Below are 19,206 nucleotides of genomic sequence, written 5' to 3' on the forward strand. Positions count from 1 at the left end.
TCAGTGGAAAGCTCTTGTGTTTCTTTAGTCTTTCGCCAAGTTGAACTGGAACATTTCTGTCATCTCTGTATTATTGCAGAAGAGAGGAATGGACAGAGCTTGTAATCTGCTGTACTCCTTCAGACTGGGTGGAAAGGATCTCAGGTGCTGAAAATGATCAAATATATATAGGCATAGAGGCTTACTCTGCATTAAAAACAAAACAAAACAAAACAAAAAGGCTGCTGGTCAAGGAGTACATAGCATGGTCCTTCCAGTTATGAACAGTAAGTCCTGGGGGCTGGGGGGGAGGTGAGGTGCAGGTTGCTTCTGTTCAAAATTCCCTGGTGGAACTGGGTGTAAGATAGGCTGATACCAGTTGTAGTCTTCTCAAGCACAGCCGGTCTGATTGCAACGTGTCAAAAAAGGCAGACGAGGGCTGAGTCAGGTAAACAGGTAAATAGAGTACCTTCAGCAGGGCTAGCCACACCAATAGCCAGGATGTGATCTGGAAGAATGGGCAGATTAATATCAAGGCTCTGTAAATTAGCTTTTACCCTGAGTCCTCCAGGGTTATTCCATAGGGTTGACTCTGGATACCATTTTCTGATCTTAAAGGGCCAGTCAGGTATAGCAGCTTTAATTTTCCTGTTTATCTGCCCAGGAACTTTCAGCTCAGTAGGCTATATTCTCAATTCAGACTTGAGGTTCTGTTGAGGAGTCTATGCTACATCTGGGAATGACATGGTTGGGAGAGCCAGATTCATCAAGGTTGGCCCTACTCTCTTTGGTAATCAAGTCTCCACCTTCTGAAACTCAGTCCATCTCTGAGAATCAGCTTAAAAACAAGGCCTTAGATCGGTGGGTGGTGCTGCTGAGACTTATATTGAGATCTCAAGCAGGGAGATAGTAGGTAAGATCCTAGGTTTCAGTTTTAGGCTTTCTGCATTTTCAACTATCAATTCTTATACACAGAGCATATTAGACTCTTGAACAGATGATCATCCTCACTTTAAGCCCCTCATTTTGACTGCATTTGACAGGATTAAAGGGAATGACTGGCAGTGTAGACCAATGTCTTTTTCTGTAATGTACAGGAGAAAGAGAAAATTGAGCTGATGTTTTGAAGGTAGTAGAAAAATGGAGTCTGTAGATAACTTCTTATTAACAAACAATAGTTGTATATACAAGCAGCTAGTCATTAGATTTTTATTAGTTGAGGATGTGCAGGCCTTGTTTGATGATTTGTAGACAGAGTCATGTAATCAGGGTTAGTCTAAAGAGTAAGAGACAAAGATACAAAGAAATCATTCCCAACATTTAACCAGTGCATTCATTAAAGTAGTTGAGGACAGCTGCCCCTTAAGTAGACTGTGAAGTAAGAGAATGAGATTTTTCTCATGACAAAAATCGAAGTCTACTTGTTTGACATGATCTGGTCTGGGAGTTCATGAATTGAATCCATCCTGCAGAAACAGATAAGTGTCTTAATGCCTGAGAGTATCTCATAGCAAGGAATGAAGTCAGCCACTCTGAATCAGTGTAAAACAATATTGAGACAGATGAAATTCCATTAAAATATCCACAAGGACAAGACACTGTGGTCTTGTGACATTAGGAAGAAGCTGCAGGAAGCTCTTGAGTCTACTGATAAAATTCTTAGCTGCAGGCTTTGTAGATTTTTTTTCAAGTCAGTCTACATTTTCAGCAAAAAGGTAGATATGCAACTTGAGATGCCCAGCAAGCAAGCTCCATGGCCTGGTCAAAAGGTCTACCTCCAAATAATCCTAACACCTGTAGTTGATGGTACCTGACATCAAAAGGTCCATCATAAAAGAACATCTCTCATTGGTTAGAAGAAAATCTTCCAAAGGGTCACATTTAAAATCACATACATCAGAGGATGTTCAAAAATTGTCTCTTGTGGACCAGATGTTACCTGTAGTTAGAGCAGAATATTCATAATTTTGGAGCAGATATGCCAGTGATGGAGGAAATTTTGTTTTTTAAGGTTATTACCTCATTTATCCTGGAAACAGCAGTTAAACTGAATAAAAACCAAGGAGCAGTGTAACTGCCACTGGTTGAGTCATAGTGACTTGCAGTTTTGAGAATAACATGAGTAACCGGGTACCTTTTTAGGTAATGTTGCCAGAATTTCAGTTCTGCTTTCATAGTTAATGGTTATCCCTTGCACACGAAGTAGAGTACCATGGCTGATGATGGGAGGTCCAATGTACAAGTTGGTCTTATATGGCCTCAACGAGGCATCATCAACTTTAGTACCAGCTTCAATACCTGGCGATTCAGGTATCCAAGGAGATCAAGACTTCAAAGTTATGTATTTCAAGTACCACTAGAGCATGTGGTGTTTGTGATAGAAGTTGGGTAAGGGAGTGTGTCAGTGTAGAGTACATATGCATTGCTCTCTGACTATATTGAATGCCAGGAATCACTCATTTGAAATCCATCTGGGGGTACAGGGCTGTTAATCTAGGTCCATTTGATACCACTTTCAGCCCACTTGACTACCCTGGGGTGGCAAAGATATGCCCATCTTCTTGCACTTTTCTGACTTTGCCCACAGTAAGCATTCCTAAGAATGTGCAGCATCGACTGAACATGGACTGGGTTGGGTAGAGGTACAGATCAGAATGCCATTCAGGTTGCACATGTTGTCTAGGGCAGTGGTTTTCAAACTGTGTTCTGAAGAATTCTAGGTGTTGTAAAGAAGTCTCCTTAGGGGTCACCATGGTGGTAAAGGAAGATGCTTGTGGCAGGTTTCAGGCCCCCCACTCCTGCTTCATCTACAGCAGCTTCTCTTTTATTCTGGGTTTCCACATAGTTTTCATTGAAAGGGCTTCATGGTCACAAAGCCTTTGGAAAACCAATGATCTAAGAATAAGTTGTTCACAAAATGCTGAAATACAAAAAATAGGTCACAGAAACCAGAAACTGTGAGCAAAGCCTGTGGTAAGCCAAGGTGTTTTCCTATTCATTCTTTCCTTAATACGGACCACATTACAGAATGATGAAGTTAACATTCAACTCTGCTATAAATTCTGACTGCCTCAAATTGGGTTTGTGACTATCAGTGAACAGGGCTATTGGTTTTAAGTGACAATAGCACTGGGATTTTTGCAGTCAGCATACAGCTGCAAAATGCTTTCATTTCTTTGCAAGTATTATCCCAAGTCCATGGCTAGATAACTTCTCTTCAAGATCTTTGAAGATCTCAATGGGCCACAACTCAAATTCTATGAAAATATTATTCTCCTCCCCCTTTTCTCCCACCATCCTTTTCCTCCTCCCTTCCCTTCCCAATCTCCTCACCCACCTGAGATACAATGCCCTTAAACTAGGTTTACAGCACAATTTTAGGGACAGAAAAATATGTTGTTAAATGTCATGGAATTCAACCAATTTGGGGGCAAAATAAACTTTTCCCCATTCTCTTCCCACATATCCCCACAAACCTTCTAGAGGTTCCTTTCACAGAAAATAAGAGGTAACGGTCAAGATGTAGGACTCTCAGATGATAAAGACATACAAATTCAAGCAGTTACTGACAAAAGTAAGAAAAGAGGGTGGTGGTTTCAAAGATTCCGTTTACTCCTGAGTCTTCAGGGCAATCAGGAAGCACTGGCTATACTGCTCCAAAGCAGTTTCTCTATTAAAAGGAATGCTCCCAAAAGAACAGTCTGTCCATGATTAAACTTACTACACACTAGGCTAAATATCTCAATGAGGCTCTTTGTTGCAAGTCTTCTGAGATTCTTTAATATGCTACACTCAATTGGGAAGGGAACACGTATTTTACCACCTTACAAGACTACACAAGCTCTACATATAGATGTTGTATGCATGCATCATATACATGCATACATACACATATGTGAACAGCACTGCTCTAAAGAAATGGAGGATCCATTTTAAGTAAATTTTGAGGGATAGAAGACCTTAGATAAGATCTCAGGGTCCAAGAGTACTAATAAAACTTTTTTAAAAATTTTACAAAGAACAAAACATGAAAAGGGATTTCCAATCAGGCCATTTGGGAATGTGAGAAGACTGTGAACAACGGATCTAGAAGTAGCTTTGTGTTTCATGTTGTGTAGTCTTACTGTCAGATGACCATGTGCCATGTTGACTGGATAAATCTACCACTAAGGAGACAGTCTGCTCTTAAACCTTAGGGGTAGTGCCACAGAATTCTGGCTTAGATGGAGCCATCATAAAATTACACTTATGACATCCTGACTGACTGAGGGCACCAGATCAGGAAGTGGGAAACTTTTCTGGGGTTACCAAACTCCAGTCATTTTAACACTGCAGGTAAAGTAGAGGCTAAATTAATTCCATGGAGAGAACTGGACTGGGAGTCAGAAGGCCTGACCTTTATCACTTCGTAGCTATGTCACCTTGGATAACCTTTAAACTTCAATTTCCTCATTTGCAAAAAGAAATTATAATCTATTGTGTTGTTTTGATAATTGAGATTTATGCATGTAAAAGTGCTTTGAAACTATAAAGTGCTATATAAACATAAGGGATTACCATGATAGGTTCTACCTGGATGTATCAAGAGGACTTTTCTGGAATCTGATTGGAGCTTTGTGAGATGCTGTTAGATAAAGGGATTCCTTGGTAGAATTTCTTAGATTTGTGTGAAAAGTTCTGGTTCCTGAGTAATCCCAAAGATGCTGAGTTCACTGTGCCTTTGTTTTAATTCCAGTATCTGCTGGTCAGAATATCTGCTTTCTATTCAGTAGGCTACTACAGACTTGAAGTTGAAAAAGAATAGGGTCCCGTGATCTGGATAGGACCCTAGACACTTCACGAATTTCAATCATTCGAAATTGTGGGGTATGATCCAACGTCGTTCTTGAAAGATGTTACCATTCTTCAGTGTTGATAACTAAAAATCCCCTGGTCCAAATTTATTATGTGTCTCTGAAGGCTTTAATTGAAGAAACGAAATGCACACTCATGGAACAAACTGGGCCTTTTGCTGTGATAAAATAGCTTCAGCTATCTGGCTTGAATAGTTTGACTTCACTATAAAGGGCTGTGCTGAATCTGGGTAGAACACGACAGGAGTGGAGATGAAGGCCACATCATGATGGTTGAATGCCTCTTGGATCACCATGGTCCACTGGAATGGTGTCTTCTTCAGCAGTAAGGTGAAGGAATCACCATGGGCAAAAATCCAGGTACCAGATCTATAGGCTGATGGAACAGTACAAGGAAGGTGGTCAGAAGGTCCAGGTGAACACTCAGCCATCAGGAGGCACAGGACTGGAAGGGATAGGAACAAAACAGGTAAGATAACAAATGCACAGAATTACAAACACAGGACTCCTAACACTAGAGTGGGTCTACTGTCAGGATTATCAGCTGCTGGATGGGTACTAATTCTCAGTAAGCCTAGCTAAAAAGCTGACAGATGGGAAAATGGGGAATAATAATAATTTTTTAAAAAAAAGCCTTCTAATTAACAATTAGTGATGATAAGAACAGAAACAGTTCTCTGGCAGGGACTGCTTCCTGACTCTTGAGAACAAACTGTCTTAGGAAAGCAGCAAACAAGGAACTGCCTTAAGTCGCATATTCTGGGGGAGTAATGTGACTGTATTCAGGCTGTTGGGCAGTGGTTGATGGGGGGCGAGGGGGAAGAAGTGGCTCCATGGATAGCACAAGAACTGAATTTAAATTTACATAGAACACGAACCTAGATTTTGTCCTTCTTCCTTTTCCAATGCCTTGCTCAAATTATTTCAGGACCTTGCGCTTTCAAAAGCTTTTACTTTCATTTTAACAAGATGCCATCTTGAGTGGTAGAGAATAAGGTACTTGGGAAATAAGGCACTGTTCTTTGCATCCTTCTGTTAAATACCCTATGCAACGTATCAGTTTCTCTTCCATGTTTGAGGGCTCCCTAAATCTTTTAAAACTTAGAATTAAAAAAAAGAAATACATGAAACACAGAAACATGGCCCATACTAGTGATCTTTTGCCTAATCAAGAGTAATTAGACAACCACACAGCAATTAAACAAATGCTTACTAAATGTTTATTCTGAGATAGCCTAGTCTCTAAATTACTCCTTTCTATGAAATGCTTCATTACATATAGTAGTATGTGCAGCAAAGACTCTTAAAGCCTTTGCTTTCAAGGGCTTACTATCTGGAAAGAGAGCAAATGCTTGCAAATGACTACGAGGTGTGCTCTGCATAGAGAGCTAAGAGGTAAACAACATGATATAATACTCAAAAAAAAAAAAAGATAAAGTTAGGGAGACTCATGAAGAAGAGAATATCTGACTTGAATATTGAAGAAATGGCATTGTTCTGACAGGTGAAGAACCAGAGGAGAGCATTCCAGGGTAGAGAAGAGAGCATGAACGTAAGTGCAGAGATGTAAGAATAAGGCATTTTGGAAAATAGCAAGTACCGTAGTTCACTTTGGATGGAGCGTCACTAGAACTTGCAATGAAGCTCTGGCAGAGACTCAGGTCTTCAAATTCCCAGTAATAGCGCTGGTGGCAGTGCTTGCTCCATTGTTGTCTCTTCTCAAATCAAGGTCAACAGCCCCCAGATTCAAAAACAAGTATGTTCAGCTCCAGAGTCCCTGTCACATCCTGACGAGCTCTTCAGGTCCCAGGTGCAGTTCTTGAAAATCTGGAAATCGGGAGTCCATGCCGTGGCTACACAGAAAAGCATCTGCTGCAGCTAGTGCAGAACACTGTAGTGAAATCTTTTCGGCCTCCTATCCTGGACATCTCATGTTTTGTTACAGAATTTCAAGCTTTGAGTTCCAGTTGTTTTTTTTCCTCTTTTCTCCTGAGGAAAGCATCTTATAAGATCACCACAGTCTTAAGATTCTTTTGAGGTACATCCAGATAACAAAGGAGCTAAAAGACCAACACATTTTTCTCTACAACAGTCCTTTCTCTGGAAGTGAGATCATTTGTCTCTGCCCTTTACGTAAAAGGAATAGTCAACTGATTTTCTCAGACATTTGTATGAAATAACAAAACAGGTGAACACCTAACCAGACGAAATACACTTATATGTATTTATGTTCACTTGCTTAGAGCTGTACCACTGGTAAGCACCACTCCACAAAGAGAAAATGTTTGAAATACAACTGTTCAAACATTTCTATAGTGTTTGCTGGATAATGGCCTGGAATTTGATAAAAGCAGCTGACAATTAACAAAGAAGCAATAACTGGCATCTTGGCCATCTTAGTAACACACTTGCAAGCAAATAGAATACAAAGCAGGCCAGGAAAAAAGTAAGCACTGAAACACTTCCAAATCTACTGATTTTGAAGTTCAGCCAAAGTCATAACAAAATTTCAGAGAATGCTAACCTTCAATTAATAAAGATAAGCCCCCAAACATCTTCAAGAATTCCATGCCTGGTTTAGTCTGTTCCAGTGAGCCAGCTTGCTAAAAATCCACCTGCACCATTAATTAGCTGGACTCGGCAGCACCATTTAAAAATAAGCCTGCTCACTACCAACCGCAGAGACTAAAGATATACAATAGAAGCAAGTAATGGATGGCAACCATGGTCGTGGAAAATGGTCAATGAAAGGGAAAGGTAGTCAGGCACCAGTATAAGCAGCAGAAAAACAAGAGTTGCTGGGCCAAGGATTAAATAGGTTTCTCGATACTAGGGAACACATCCATTTCTAGTTTCAGCTGCTTTATATTGCGTGCCATAAACCATACCATACACGTCAGCCAGCGTTCAGGCACCCCATGGTAAAAGGAAAGGACTCAGAATAGAAGCCAAGCAGTGGAGTGTTGTTACCCCAAATATCCATTATGCATAGAAACAGCTCACATATCCCAGGGATCCTAACAGGGGCTTCAAATCGGTTGTGAAGGGTCCCAAATGACATCCAGGCCTCAGTTTCCTCCTCGTGGCATTACGGAATTGTAGTTCTTAACTCTTCTGGGTCACAGCCCCCCTTTGAAAACTTGCTGGCGATGGATCCTCATTCCCCCAAATGCACACTCCCACTATTTCTGCATACAATTTCGGGGGAACTTGGGGGCTTCCAACTCCAATCCAAGGTTCCCAGGTTCAAAATCCAAGAACTGGGCAATTGCTAACTTTTTTTACAACTCAAAAAAAACCCCATTACAAATAATAATCATCCCTTACGTACACCGACGCTTTATAGTTTACAAAGCGCTTTCAACCCTACAAACATTGATAGGCAGAGGAGGAAACTGAGGCGCTGACAAATTACAGAGTGATTTGCCTAAGGTCACTCGGCCAGCTGGTGGCTAAGCCCGGAAGCAAACCCAGCTCTTCCGACTCCGGGGCTTGTCTCCCCGCCCCGGAGCTGCCGCCAAAGCTCCCGCCCCTCACTAAGGGGGCATGAGGAGGAAAAGACAAAGTAGAAAGCCCACCACCAACCATCCCCCAGCCCCTTCTTGCCCCCCCAACTGGGTCCTTGCAGGCCCCGAAGGGTGGCGCCAGGCCTCCACGCCGGCCCCGGCCACCCCCGCCTCCCCGGCCGCGCCAAATCCCGCCGCCGCCGCCGCCTCCCCGGGAGCGGGGCGGAGCAGCTGCCCGCCGCCGCCAACCACCCGGACGACTCCTCGTCGAATCGCAAACGCATAGGCCGCCGCCCGAGTTCTGCGTACGAGAAGAAAGACGCGGCGCGAGCGCCAACGGCCACCGGGCGCGCGCCGCGGCGGCCGGGCCTGCGCCCCAAGAGCTGGATGCCAGAGCAGGAGAAAGAGCCGCCAACCGATCGCTCGATCGACCGCGCGCCCGCTCCTTCGCCCTACCAGACCGGGGAGGGGGGGAGGGCGCGCCAGGGCGTCTTCGAGTTAGGGGCCTGACTCCCCGGCGACGAGACAAGATGGCTCCTCCGGTCCGCGCCGCAGCTACCGTCCCGGCTGCGTCGCTCGGCCCGCCCCCGGTACTGTTTCTTTAAATGGCGGAGAGGGTCATGAAAGCAGGAAGAGAGGCGCGCGCTCTCACGTGACAGGGGCGGGCCCGGCTAACAAGATCCGGTCACGTGGAGACACGCTACCCACCAATCAGGAGGCGTCGCATCAGGGCGGGGGCGGGAGGAGCTGTGGCTCTGTGATTGGCCTAATGCACCGCGGAGGCCTCGGGGGCTTGGGGCGTCGGGGAGTGCGCGAGGTGGCTCGGGTTGTGTGCTCTAGCGGAGACAAAGCAGTGGCTGAGGTGGCTGTGGCGGCTGCGGCAGCGGCGGCAGAACACCTATAAACAACGAATTCTGTGGTGTTGAGTCCTGTCATCTCATCCAGCGCGGCGCGTGGGCGGCTGGTCTCGCGGCGGCGGCGGCAGCGGCGGAGGCGGAGGCAGCACATGGTTCCAAGAGCGCGCTGCGGTTGTTGGGTTCCAATTCCGTGGGGAGGGACAAAGGCAGCTTTGAGCACCCGGCAACGCCGGGTTGGGTGCTGCGCTCGCCACCCTGCCCTCGATCCGGGCCTTGAAAGCTGGGACTAACTCCTCTCTGTGAGGAGGAGGAGGCGGCGGCCTCGGGACTGAGGCCCTGGAAGGGCCTGAGAGCCGGAGGCCTCTGTCTGAGGGAAGTGGGGGAGGGGCGCTCCCCGCCTGAGGTGATTTGGGCGGGTCAATTCTGAGGCGTTTTTGTGGGTCAGTGTGAGGTAATTTGACCCACTACCCTGAGGAGATTGCGCCGGGACCACAAGCTAGGTCTGGTCTGGGCTTTCGAAACGGAAATCGCCGTCAGCGATTAGGAGACTTCAGTTGGGAGGTGGTGAAGCGGGAACTAACGCCATATGCACTCCGTCGACTTCGTGGCCGCCAGCCTGGGGCCTCTTTAAGAATCACAGGATCTTTGGTGAAGACATGGGTGGCTGTCCAGTTTTATGACAGAAGTTGGTAGCTTTCCGGATTGATAAATTTCCTGGCCGGAAATTTAGAGGAACAAAAAAGCTCGAAGAACGTGAAGATGGAGCAGTAATAAAACCTCTCAAGTCCAATACTGTCTACTCCAAGACCGTCCACATTCGACTCCTTGAACTATCGCAACTTAAACTAAAGCTTAAGACTACAAACCTATGACATAGTTTTTTTCAGAATATTACATCATAGTTACATCATAGTCATTAAGAAGATAAAAAAGCTTGGAGAGATCAATTGTAGTTTTAGACATCTCTTTCAATATATTTTGGATAGACACCAGTTAACCTTGTTTAACAGTAAGGAGCACAGACTTAACCAAACCTTTACTGGGAGGAATCCTGGAAAATCTATTCCATTATAAAGTTATAGTTCCCAGTTAGTGGGTGAAGGACTGGAGACCTCACCGCACTCATGGCTTTCACAAATTACAGTAGTCTGAATCGAGCTCAGCTAACCTTTGAATATCTACATACAAATTCGTAAGTATCCTTTAGGTGCCACTGAGGTCACTGATAACTCATTCCTTGATAATACGAAAATCATTTTCCCAGAAAATTCTGCTTTTTTTTTACTTTTTGGGATATATCACTGGATGAGTCTTGAGCTCTGTATTGAAGAACTGAGATAAGTGAGATATTTGTTGCTAATCCAGAAGAATACGATCTTCATTTGTTGGATCAAAATTTATTTGATCAAATGCAAATTTTAGTTATTTGAAGTCAATATATTGAGGTGTTTGATTCAAGTGTTTGATAGGAATCCAACAAGTGCTGTTCTTTGGATCCCCAGGAGTTGGACTATTCTCATATCAACTTTCTTTTTAGCGACAACAGCCAAAACAGTTGGGTTATAACAAGTCTTTTTTTTCCTAACAAGAAAAAGAAAAGAATGAAGATCTTTAAATGACAACTTGTGAGAAGAAATTACTAATTTTTGTTTTCAGCAAACAGTTGGCCTTATCTTCCTGGGAAATTCGTCCCTAATTCCAATGAAATTTTTATGTGCTAGGCAGAAAATAGCAACTTGTTTAAACCCATAATTTAAGTAGCCTTTCCCCAAAATGTGTGCAAATCACAGAACACATATGGTGTTTATGTTCGAGCTCATGAGGAGATTATCATTATTCCGTGTTGATCTGGAATGTTTCAGGGTTAACTGTTATGCCACTCTCTTGGAAGTAATTCAGTGGGGTCATAACTACTTAGTGTTCTAATACATTCATTCATCACTTTTGAGATGAAGGTAAGTATTCTACCATTTTAGTGTCTGCAGAGGTGATGAGCGGCTACATGAATGGCTCAGAGATCTGAAGAACTGCTTTGAGGGTTGAGATGATAGACTTCAAACATCTAGTAACAGTAAAATAATTTTTAGCTTTTTATGGGAAAGGGCAACATGTTATGGCGTCTGTAATTTTTTTTTTTTTGCTTTTTTTTCCTATCAAGGAAATAAAAATTTTGAGTAGTGAATTGCCACATGGTGATAGTCTGGTTTTATTTTTTGTTTAGGAAGCTTATTAGTGAACTAGAACTGGTTTTAGAGTAGGTACTGTAGGGCCTGAGCGGCGAAGTCTCATGCTACGGAAGATGAATCTGAAGCCCACTTAGATAGGTTGGTGATGCTTATTTAGCTAATTAATAACGTCTTGGGCAAGACCCTCAGTATCCTTTTTTATATTTGAATTGTGTTTAAGAACAAGCATTTGAAGGCCACTTAGATGTTCACCGGTGATTGTATTTAATAATTGGTTACTTCAGTTCTGAATTGTGGAATGAGGGGCCAAATTTGGAATGACAAGACTATATGATAATCTTGGAAGAGCTTCCCCAAAGACTTTTTTGATAATAATAGTAACAACAGTTAATTGCTTCTTGCCAGTCACTTTTAAACGTGTAAAATAATCCTTGTAGTAACCTTGCTGGAGTAAGGATTATTCCTATTTTGCATTTGAGGAAACTGGGCTCAGAGTAACATGCCAGAAGTTACACATCTGCTAAGTGGCAGGTTTAAGGCATCAAGATTTAAGGCAATAAGTTTTACCTGGCCATAATGGTTAGTGTTTTTAGCTATCAGGCAGTAGTAACTCTAGTCGAGTATACTTTTAAGGGCTTGTTTTCTTATAAAGCAAAGGGTTTACTTTCTACTTTGAAAGTCTATTCAATTTTAGTTTATCTCAAATTTTTTAATTTGAGGTTCTGGAATACTCTTATATTGCCATTTTATAACTTATTAACAATAGGTGAACAGAACTAAGGTATAGAATAAAATTCTAGTTAAGTCACTTGTTTAAAATACAACTGGAGAATTCTCTGTGAATTTGACTTTCCCATATTGAGTTGGAACCACCTGCTTGCATGAACATTTGAGGGTTGAATGTATCATTTTGGAAGCTCTAGATTTTCTAATCTGGATCACACCTTTGAAGTTGTATACTTTAGGATGTATCTAATCCTGCCAGAAGAAAATATGAACCCTGGAATACCAAGATAAGTTGGTTTGTAACCAGTTTGAAGATTTATTTATCATGGTAATGTGACTAGAAATTCATTTCCAGAGGAAACAAATGTTTAAATTTTCCTAAGCCGTGACTTGTTACTTGTTATGATGGTAGATGGATCTTCTCTGTGTTAAGTGATGCAAGGTCACTTTCAGAAATGGGAAGATTTTTCTTAGAGTACCTTCTCCTTTGTTCTGTTACAATTTTCAAAACACAAAACCATTATAGAGTGTCTGACATCTACAATATTGCTATATTGTGAATTATGTAAGGTATGGCCCTTTGCTTACCTCCCGTGTAACATAGACTTGCAGGTGGAACACAGGCAGACTAGAAGGATAGAAATCAGTGTGGTGCAATGGAGAGAGCATGCATAGGCTTGGGAGCCAGCCAGGCTTGGACTTGACCTCTTCCTGGTTGAGATTTTGGGCAGATTGATTTCCCTGAGCCTCTGTTTCTTCATCTATAAAATGGAGCTAATCTGACAGTGTTTATGAGGAGTATGTTAAATAATGTTTATAAAGTAATTAGCTCATACATGGTACATGATGATCATTGAATAGATGGTGATTATTGTTTATTCAGTGTATGATTTATATAAACCACAAGTTGGTCAATATGGTAGCAAGTTGCTGTTTGGTGGTATTCATTAGACAGATACATTCTTAGGAGCATTTACTGGAGACAATAAACATCTGTCTTGAATTTTTTTGTGTGTGTGTGTGATGTCTGTGGTAAGTGTTGATGGTTATTGGTTACGTCAGCATTAAGGTTTAAAGCAGGCCTGTGAAATTTTCATAACATGAAAGTCTTAGTCTTGGTTATTTTCTTTTAATACTGGGTGTTGCAATTACGAAATGATAAGAGTTTTTGAATAAAAGGAGTTTTATACAGTTACTGGTCTTTAGTGGTGGGTTTTGTGACTGTTAGTAAAAAGTTCATGGCAATCTAGGTGCTAGATTCCAGATATAGTGATGGTAGTGATGTTCCTTTGTGACAAGATGCGTGTCTTATGTCACTGTTTGCTGTACTGCTAAGTGGTCTGAGAGAGCAGGATGCTTAAGTATAAGATGACTGCTTTCCATGTCTTTTCCTCTTGGCACGTTTGATAAATTATCTTGGCCATATGATACTTTGGTTTGTTTTATTTATATATGTAGTGAATGAACATAGAGGAACCTGTCACCTCTAGAGACTTAATAGGTTTGGGGACTTACAATCCTGTTGAAATGTGGGTTCACGCTCTAAATATATTAAAGCTATTTGAATGTAAAAATTGTTGCTCTAGTTTCTCAGCTTTATTTTCTAGCAGTTAAGGCAATTAACTGTTGTCAACATCTCCAAGAACACAGCAGAAGCTATCACTGTATGATAGACTTGTGGATAATCTATTGGTTTAAATTCAGGCTGAATATAAATAGGGACAGCATATTCCTTATGTAATGAGTAGATTTACCCGTGAATTTGTCACTGGAAATGCTGAGCTGCAAAACTATTTTGATCATGGCACAAATGGCATAAAAGCCAAGATCACTTGAAAGTGAGAGTTTGTTAAAAATCCTTGTCTTTTTCCAGATGGTTGACCTTTCTTTGATAACATGCAAAGAATCTTTACATCTGTGAAAATAATTTTCTTTGATACTTGCTCAGATATCTGTTTCAAATGCTAGCAAGCAATGAGTGTGCCTCTTTGAATATTATTTGAAAAAAGGAGAGAACTTATGCAGTCAGTATGTTTTTGATTCTTCTGATTTTAAAAAACATTTAGAACTCTGATTTTAGAATTTGTTAGTAGGACCCATTAATCAATCAGTTGAAGGTCTGGAGAAGAGATGTGCGTTGTTTCTGACTTTCCCAACAGTTGTCACAAAAGGCCCCTTTTGTGATGTGTCAGTATACATCACAATAATATTCCTTAGCTACACTTTTTAAATTTTATTCTTATTTTTTTAATGTTTATTTTTGAGAGAGAGAGAGAGCACACGTGTGTGTGAGCGGAGGAGGAGCAGAGAGAGGGAGACACAGAATCCAAAGCAGGCTCCAGGCTCTGAGCTGTCAGCACAGAGCCTGACATGGGGCTCAAACTCATGGACCATGAGATCATGACCTGAGCCGAAGTCAGATGCTTAACTGACTGAGCCACCCAGGAGCTCCCACTTTATTTTTTTAAAAAACATGTCTATTTATTTTGAGAGGGAATGTGTGTGTGTGTGCACACAAGCTAGTCAGGGGAGGAGTAGCGAGAGAGAGGGAGAAAGAGGATCCCGAGCAGGCTCCGTGCTGTCAGCACAGAGCCCAATGTAGGGCTCAATCCCATGAACCATGAGATCATGACCTGAGCTCAAGAGTCTGACACTTAACTGACTGAGCCACCCAGGTGCCCCTATGGTCACCATTTCTGTTTGTGATTTCTTTGCCCTGATAGTAAAGGGTATTAGAGTAAGTTTTGAAGACTATTCATATTCACTGTTTTCACTACCAAAGGCCAGTTCTTCATTCTTTGATGTATTCCAGAGATTCCTGCATATAAATTGTAGTCCGCTCTTATGGTTGTTCTGTTTGTTTGTTTGTTTGTTTGTTTGGGTTTTTTTGGTTTACAGGAGTTTTATTTCTGAATTTCCTTGACTATATTAAAGTATAACTTTTTATTGAAATAAGTATTGCAATAGAATTTGTTATTTTATATAACAATCCTCAAAATTAAAAAAAATTTTGAGGATGGAGAGTAATTCACTTTGTTAAGTTTTTAGCTACTTCTATTCAGACAGGAAAATGACTGAAAGCTTGAGAGCAAATGTTAGATTCACTTTTAAATTATATTACCTTTAGTAAATCACCTTTAATTTTCTAACATTTTTCTCTATTTCTTTAGTGTAGTAATCTACAGAATACTTCTTTGTTTCTTCAGATGATAATTTGAAGAATTTAAGATGATTCTAGAAACTTAAATATTTTTAATGAAAGACACATATGTTTTATGCAGGTGTTTTTTTCATAGAAATTGTTTTTCTTTTTTATTTATTTATTTATTATTTTTTTTTTAATTTATTTTTGGGACAGAGAGAGACAGAGCATGAACGGGGGAGGGGCAGAGAGAGAGGGAGACACAGAATCGGAAACAGGCTCCAGGCTCTGAGCCATCAGCCCAGAGCCCGACGCGGGGCTCGAACTCACAGACCGCGAGATCGTGACCTGGCTGAAGTCGGACGCTTAACCGACTGCGCCACCCAGGCGCCCCGAAATTGTTTTTCTTTAAAAAAAATTTTTTTAATGGTTATTTAGTTTAGAGAGACAGAGAGAGAGAGAGAGAGAGAGCGCGCGCCCCCCGCGCCAGTGGGGGAGGGGCAGAGAGAGAGGGAGACAGAGTCCTAAGCAGGCTCCAGGCTCTGAGCTGTCAGCACAGTCTGATGGCAGGGCTCAAACCCATGAGCATCAAGATCATGATCTGAGCTGATGTCTGATGCTTAACTGACTGAGCCACCCAGGTGCCCCTGAAATTGTTTTTCTTTTCATGTAAAATAATTAAGGATTGGATTTTGGTCAGAAGAATATGAACTCTATTTTCTAAGTGAATTGGAGATAAATTTCTACTTTTTACTAAGACCTATTTATTGATGCCATCTTGGATTAGCAACAGATATAATCACTGATCTCACGGGGGAAAAGTTCTTCCTAAAATTCCAATATTTTTTTTTCTTTTAGTAACAGTTTTAATTCAAAATTTGTAGTTGTAAAAATTTGTGGGTTTACTTGAGGGGAAACCAGGGTTTCTGGACAGTTCAGCTTTGGGTGTTTATTTTATAAGCAAATATTTTACAATTTGTTTTAAGTTTTACATGATATAGTAAGTGATCAGAGATCCTGGACACTGGTTATTTAATTTTGGTATATTTCATTCTAAATTTTTAGAAATTTTCACTTTAATGGCTACAACAGTTATACCAAAAAAAAAAAAATCAATGGGTATAATTTGTGTATTTTTGAAAAATTGATGATGGTAATGTACTTAGGTTAATGATTTTACATTTTCTTTAATCAAAAGTCAAGGTTTCTAGGGGGACGCATTTTACTCTTATACCTAAAGAGGACTATTATGGAAAATAGCACAAAGAGAGTGTAAGTGGAGAAGTAATTTAAGGATGCATCTTAGGCACACATATTTATTGAGTTATGAATAATAATGGTAATTGTGTATTTATCTAACCCAACTTTGAGCAGCCTCCTGGAAGAGAGATGACCTTGAAGGGGCTAACAGGGACCTTAGGAAGAACACACCACGCTATTGTCCTCCTAAGAGGAATTGTTCAACAGGGTCTTGGATTCCCTTCTTTAATGTGGAGAAAGCTGTTTTTGGCTAGAATTGGAAAGTCAGGAAATAGATTATCCTCTCCTTTCTCCTCACTTTCAAATGGAATATTTTGCTTATAAACTGCACAAAAGCAAATGGGTTTTCTTCTTTTACCAATAGATAACACATAAGTACTGATAAAGCAGAATGTTAGCAAGTCACCCATTGAGCATGCTTAGAGATATGCGGAAACTGATAGCTGGTTAAGGCAATGAAAAATAAAATACATTTTTTCTAGCCGGAACATGAGTAGTGGAAAATGCTGCTTTTAAAATAGTATATACACATAGGAATCTTAATGCTTCAGAGTGGGTTTCTTAACATAGTAAGAATAGACATGAGTAGACAGCAAGATTTAATAGATTAACATTTGAGGGGGCTTAGCAACTCTTAAAGGTTTCGAGTTGTGGGGAAATTTCAGTAGTGTAAAGTGACAATGCAAATGGCAATTTTAGATTTTCTAAAAACTTTAATATTTTATAACCTTGACTTATTAGGTGTCATAGTTCAATTCTGTAATTCTTTTGCTGATTCTTAGTATTTATCATTTCAGAACTACTCATGAATTCTTGTTTGGTGCTCTTGCTGAACTGGTTGATAATGCAAGGTATGTAGTCTTTTAGGCATACAAGCTGTGCTTGAAAACTTTTTGGGTCCTTGTGACTATTGTTTTCTGAAGACTTAGGAAGGAGACAGTTCTGTAAGCAGCTGCAATTCCCTCTTAAGAGGCCTCTTACCCCAAAAGTATTTTTAATAGCGTGTTAGTTGATACTTCTACTTTACTTGATTAACTTTAATTCACCCATTGCTTGTCCTAAAAATAGTGAACTTATGACCTTCCAAGTTATCTTCCCTTGTGTATTAGAGCAAGATAATTGCAACGAAATGCAAGGAATTAAGATAGGAATTTAGCAATCAAGGTAATGGGACAGACAAGATCTTATTTAATTTGTGTTACCAAAAATGTACACCATCTAAAGTCTTTAAAATTATGCCAGAGTGTGTTCCTAAAATGTATATTTAATTGACTCTAGTTGATCAAAGTATCTTCTGTTATTAGTAGCTGTGTTTGGAAGAAAGTCTTCAGCACTGTGTTATGTTGAGTTCTTAGTGATGGAAGTCTATAAATGTTATGTGCAAGACTAGAAAGTTTAGGTTGCCTCAAAGATAAGCAAATAGGAACATCCAAATCACGATTCTGTTCATAATTATGAAAATACTCTCTCAGTTTTGTTTCTGAATGCAGACATAAAATTCAGACACATTGCTTATTGACCAAGTGTTGATGACTAATGAAGGAAGAGGGTAAGAATTGAGAGTAGAGTACTTCCATTTTTTTAAATTAGTTAACTTATTTTGAGAGAGAGAATGCATATGTGCATGTGCACATGAGCAGGGGAAGGGCAGGGAGAGAGAGAGATAGAGAGAGAGAGAGAGAGAGAGAGAGAGAATCCCAAGCAGGCTCCGTGCTGTCATTGTGGAGACTGACATGAGGCTCAATCCCACAAACTGGGAGATCATGACCTGGACCAAACTTAAGAGTCAGATGCCTAACTGACTGAGCCACCTAGGTGCCCTGAGAGTAGAAGTACTTTCTAAACAGATCCCTAGTTAATGAGCTGCTGGGTAATTTTCTGTTTGTATCTATATCTATACTATAAATCTATGCTATTATTACTTTTATTGTTATTCACTGGACTGTTCATGAAAGTGTGCTTGTTAATAAGTTGTTTAACCAGAAAAGTTCCATTTTGTTTCAATCCTGGTTGAGTCATAATTTTTGTATTCAATTTAAAAATGCTGTAGCTTAATGGAACTATGACTTTGCCACTTATTAGCTTTGTGAGACCATGGTGTGTTGTGGCAGACTGTCTTTTTTTATATCCTATGGTGAATTGGAGATTCCTAGGAGTATATGTTACTGTTCATGCACACGTTTTGCTAATTTTTCTCATATTTGAAAATGTTTTTATGTTTTTAGGAATAGGTACATATAGAACTGAATGGACTTGAGTGGGTTTTTTTTCCCCCCACTTAAAACTGATGAAACTTAGGGTACCTGGGTGGCTCAGTCGGTTGAGTGACTTTGGCTCAGGTCATGATCTCACGGTTTGTGGGTTCAAGCCCCCCATTGGGCTCTGTACTGACAGCTCAGAGCTTGGAGCCTGCTTCGGATTCTGTGTCTCCTTTCTCTGCCCCTCCCCTACTTGTGCTTTGTCTGTCTGTCTGTCTCTCTCTCTCTCTTTCTCCAAATAATAAAAAACCTTTAAAAATTAAAAAAATAAAATAAAACTGATGAAACTCTCCGTGCCTCATTTTCCTTGCCTGCAGTTGGCAGAATTTGACTAGATTACCTTCAAGCTGCTCTTGATGACTGAACCTGTTATTTCAGCTAATGGTTGGAGTCTGATGGAGTGCCCCAACTTCCTTTTAGGTTAGGATAAGATTATGGG

The 19,206-nt window shown here is 40.7% G+C and overlaps 1 protein-coding gene and 1 long non-coding RNA gene across 6 annotated transcripts in view; one reads left to right on the plus strand and one right to left on the minus strand.

Moving 5' to 3' along the window:
- Positions 1-1,172: 1,172 nt before the first annotated feature.
- LOC121022599 (uncharacterized) lies at positions 1,173-8,388 on the minus strand. 2 transcript variants are annotated; one of them, XR_005787016.1, is made up of 3 exons: positions 6,433-8,382; positions 4,552-5,277; positions 1,173-2,899 (listed from the first exon to the last, which is right to left on the minus strand). It is a non-coding gene; the product is annotated as an uncharacterized LOC121022599 (long non-coding RNA). The 2 variants fall into 2 exon arrangements; XR_005787015.1 differs by having other exon boundaries at positions 1,175-5,277; positions 6,433-8,388.
- A 628-nt stretch (positions 8,389-9,016) lies between these two features.
- MORC2 (MORC family CW-type zinc finger 2) overlaps positions 9,017-19,206 on the plus strand; it is a 41,800-nt gene continuing 31,610 nt past the window's right edge. For all 4 annotated transcript variants that reach the window (XM_040463855.1, XM_040463856.1, XM_040463857.1 and 1 more), the window contains exons 1-2: positions 9,017-10,387; positions 17,307-17,360. In XM_040463855.1, coding sequence (XP_040319789.1) covers positions 10,320-10,387; positions 17,307-17,360 — 122 coding nt within the window. In that variant the 5' untranslated portion in view covers positions 9,017-10,319. The remainder of the gene's footprint in view (positions 10,388-17,306; positions 17,361-19,206) is intronic.

This window comes from Herpailurus yagouaroundi, unplaced genomic scaffold, assembly GCF_014898765.1.
Source record: "Herpailurus yagouaroundi ecotype Mexico unplaced genomic scaffold, PumYag 428, whole genome shotgun sequence".
Lineage (NCBI taxonomy): Eukaryota > Metazoa > Chordata > Mammalia > Carnivora > Felidae > Herpailurus > Herpailurus yagouaroundi.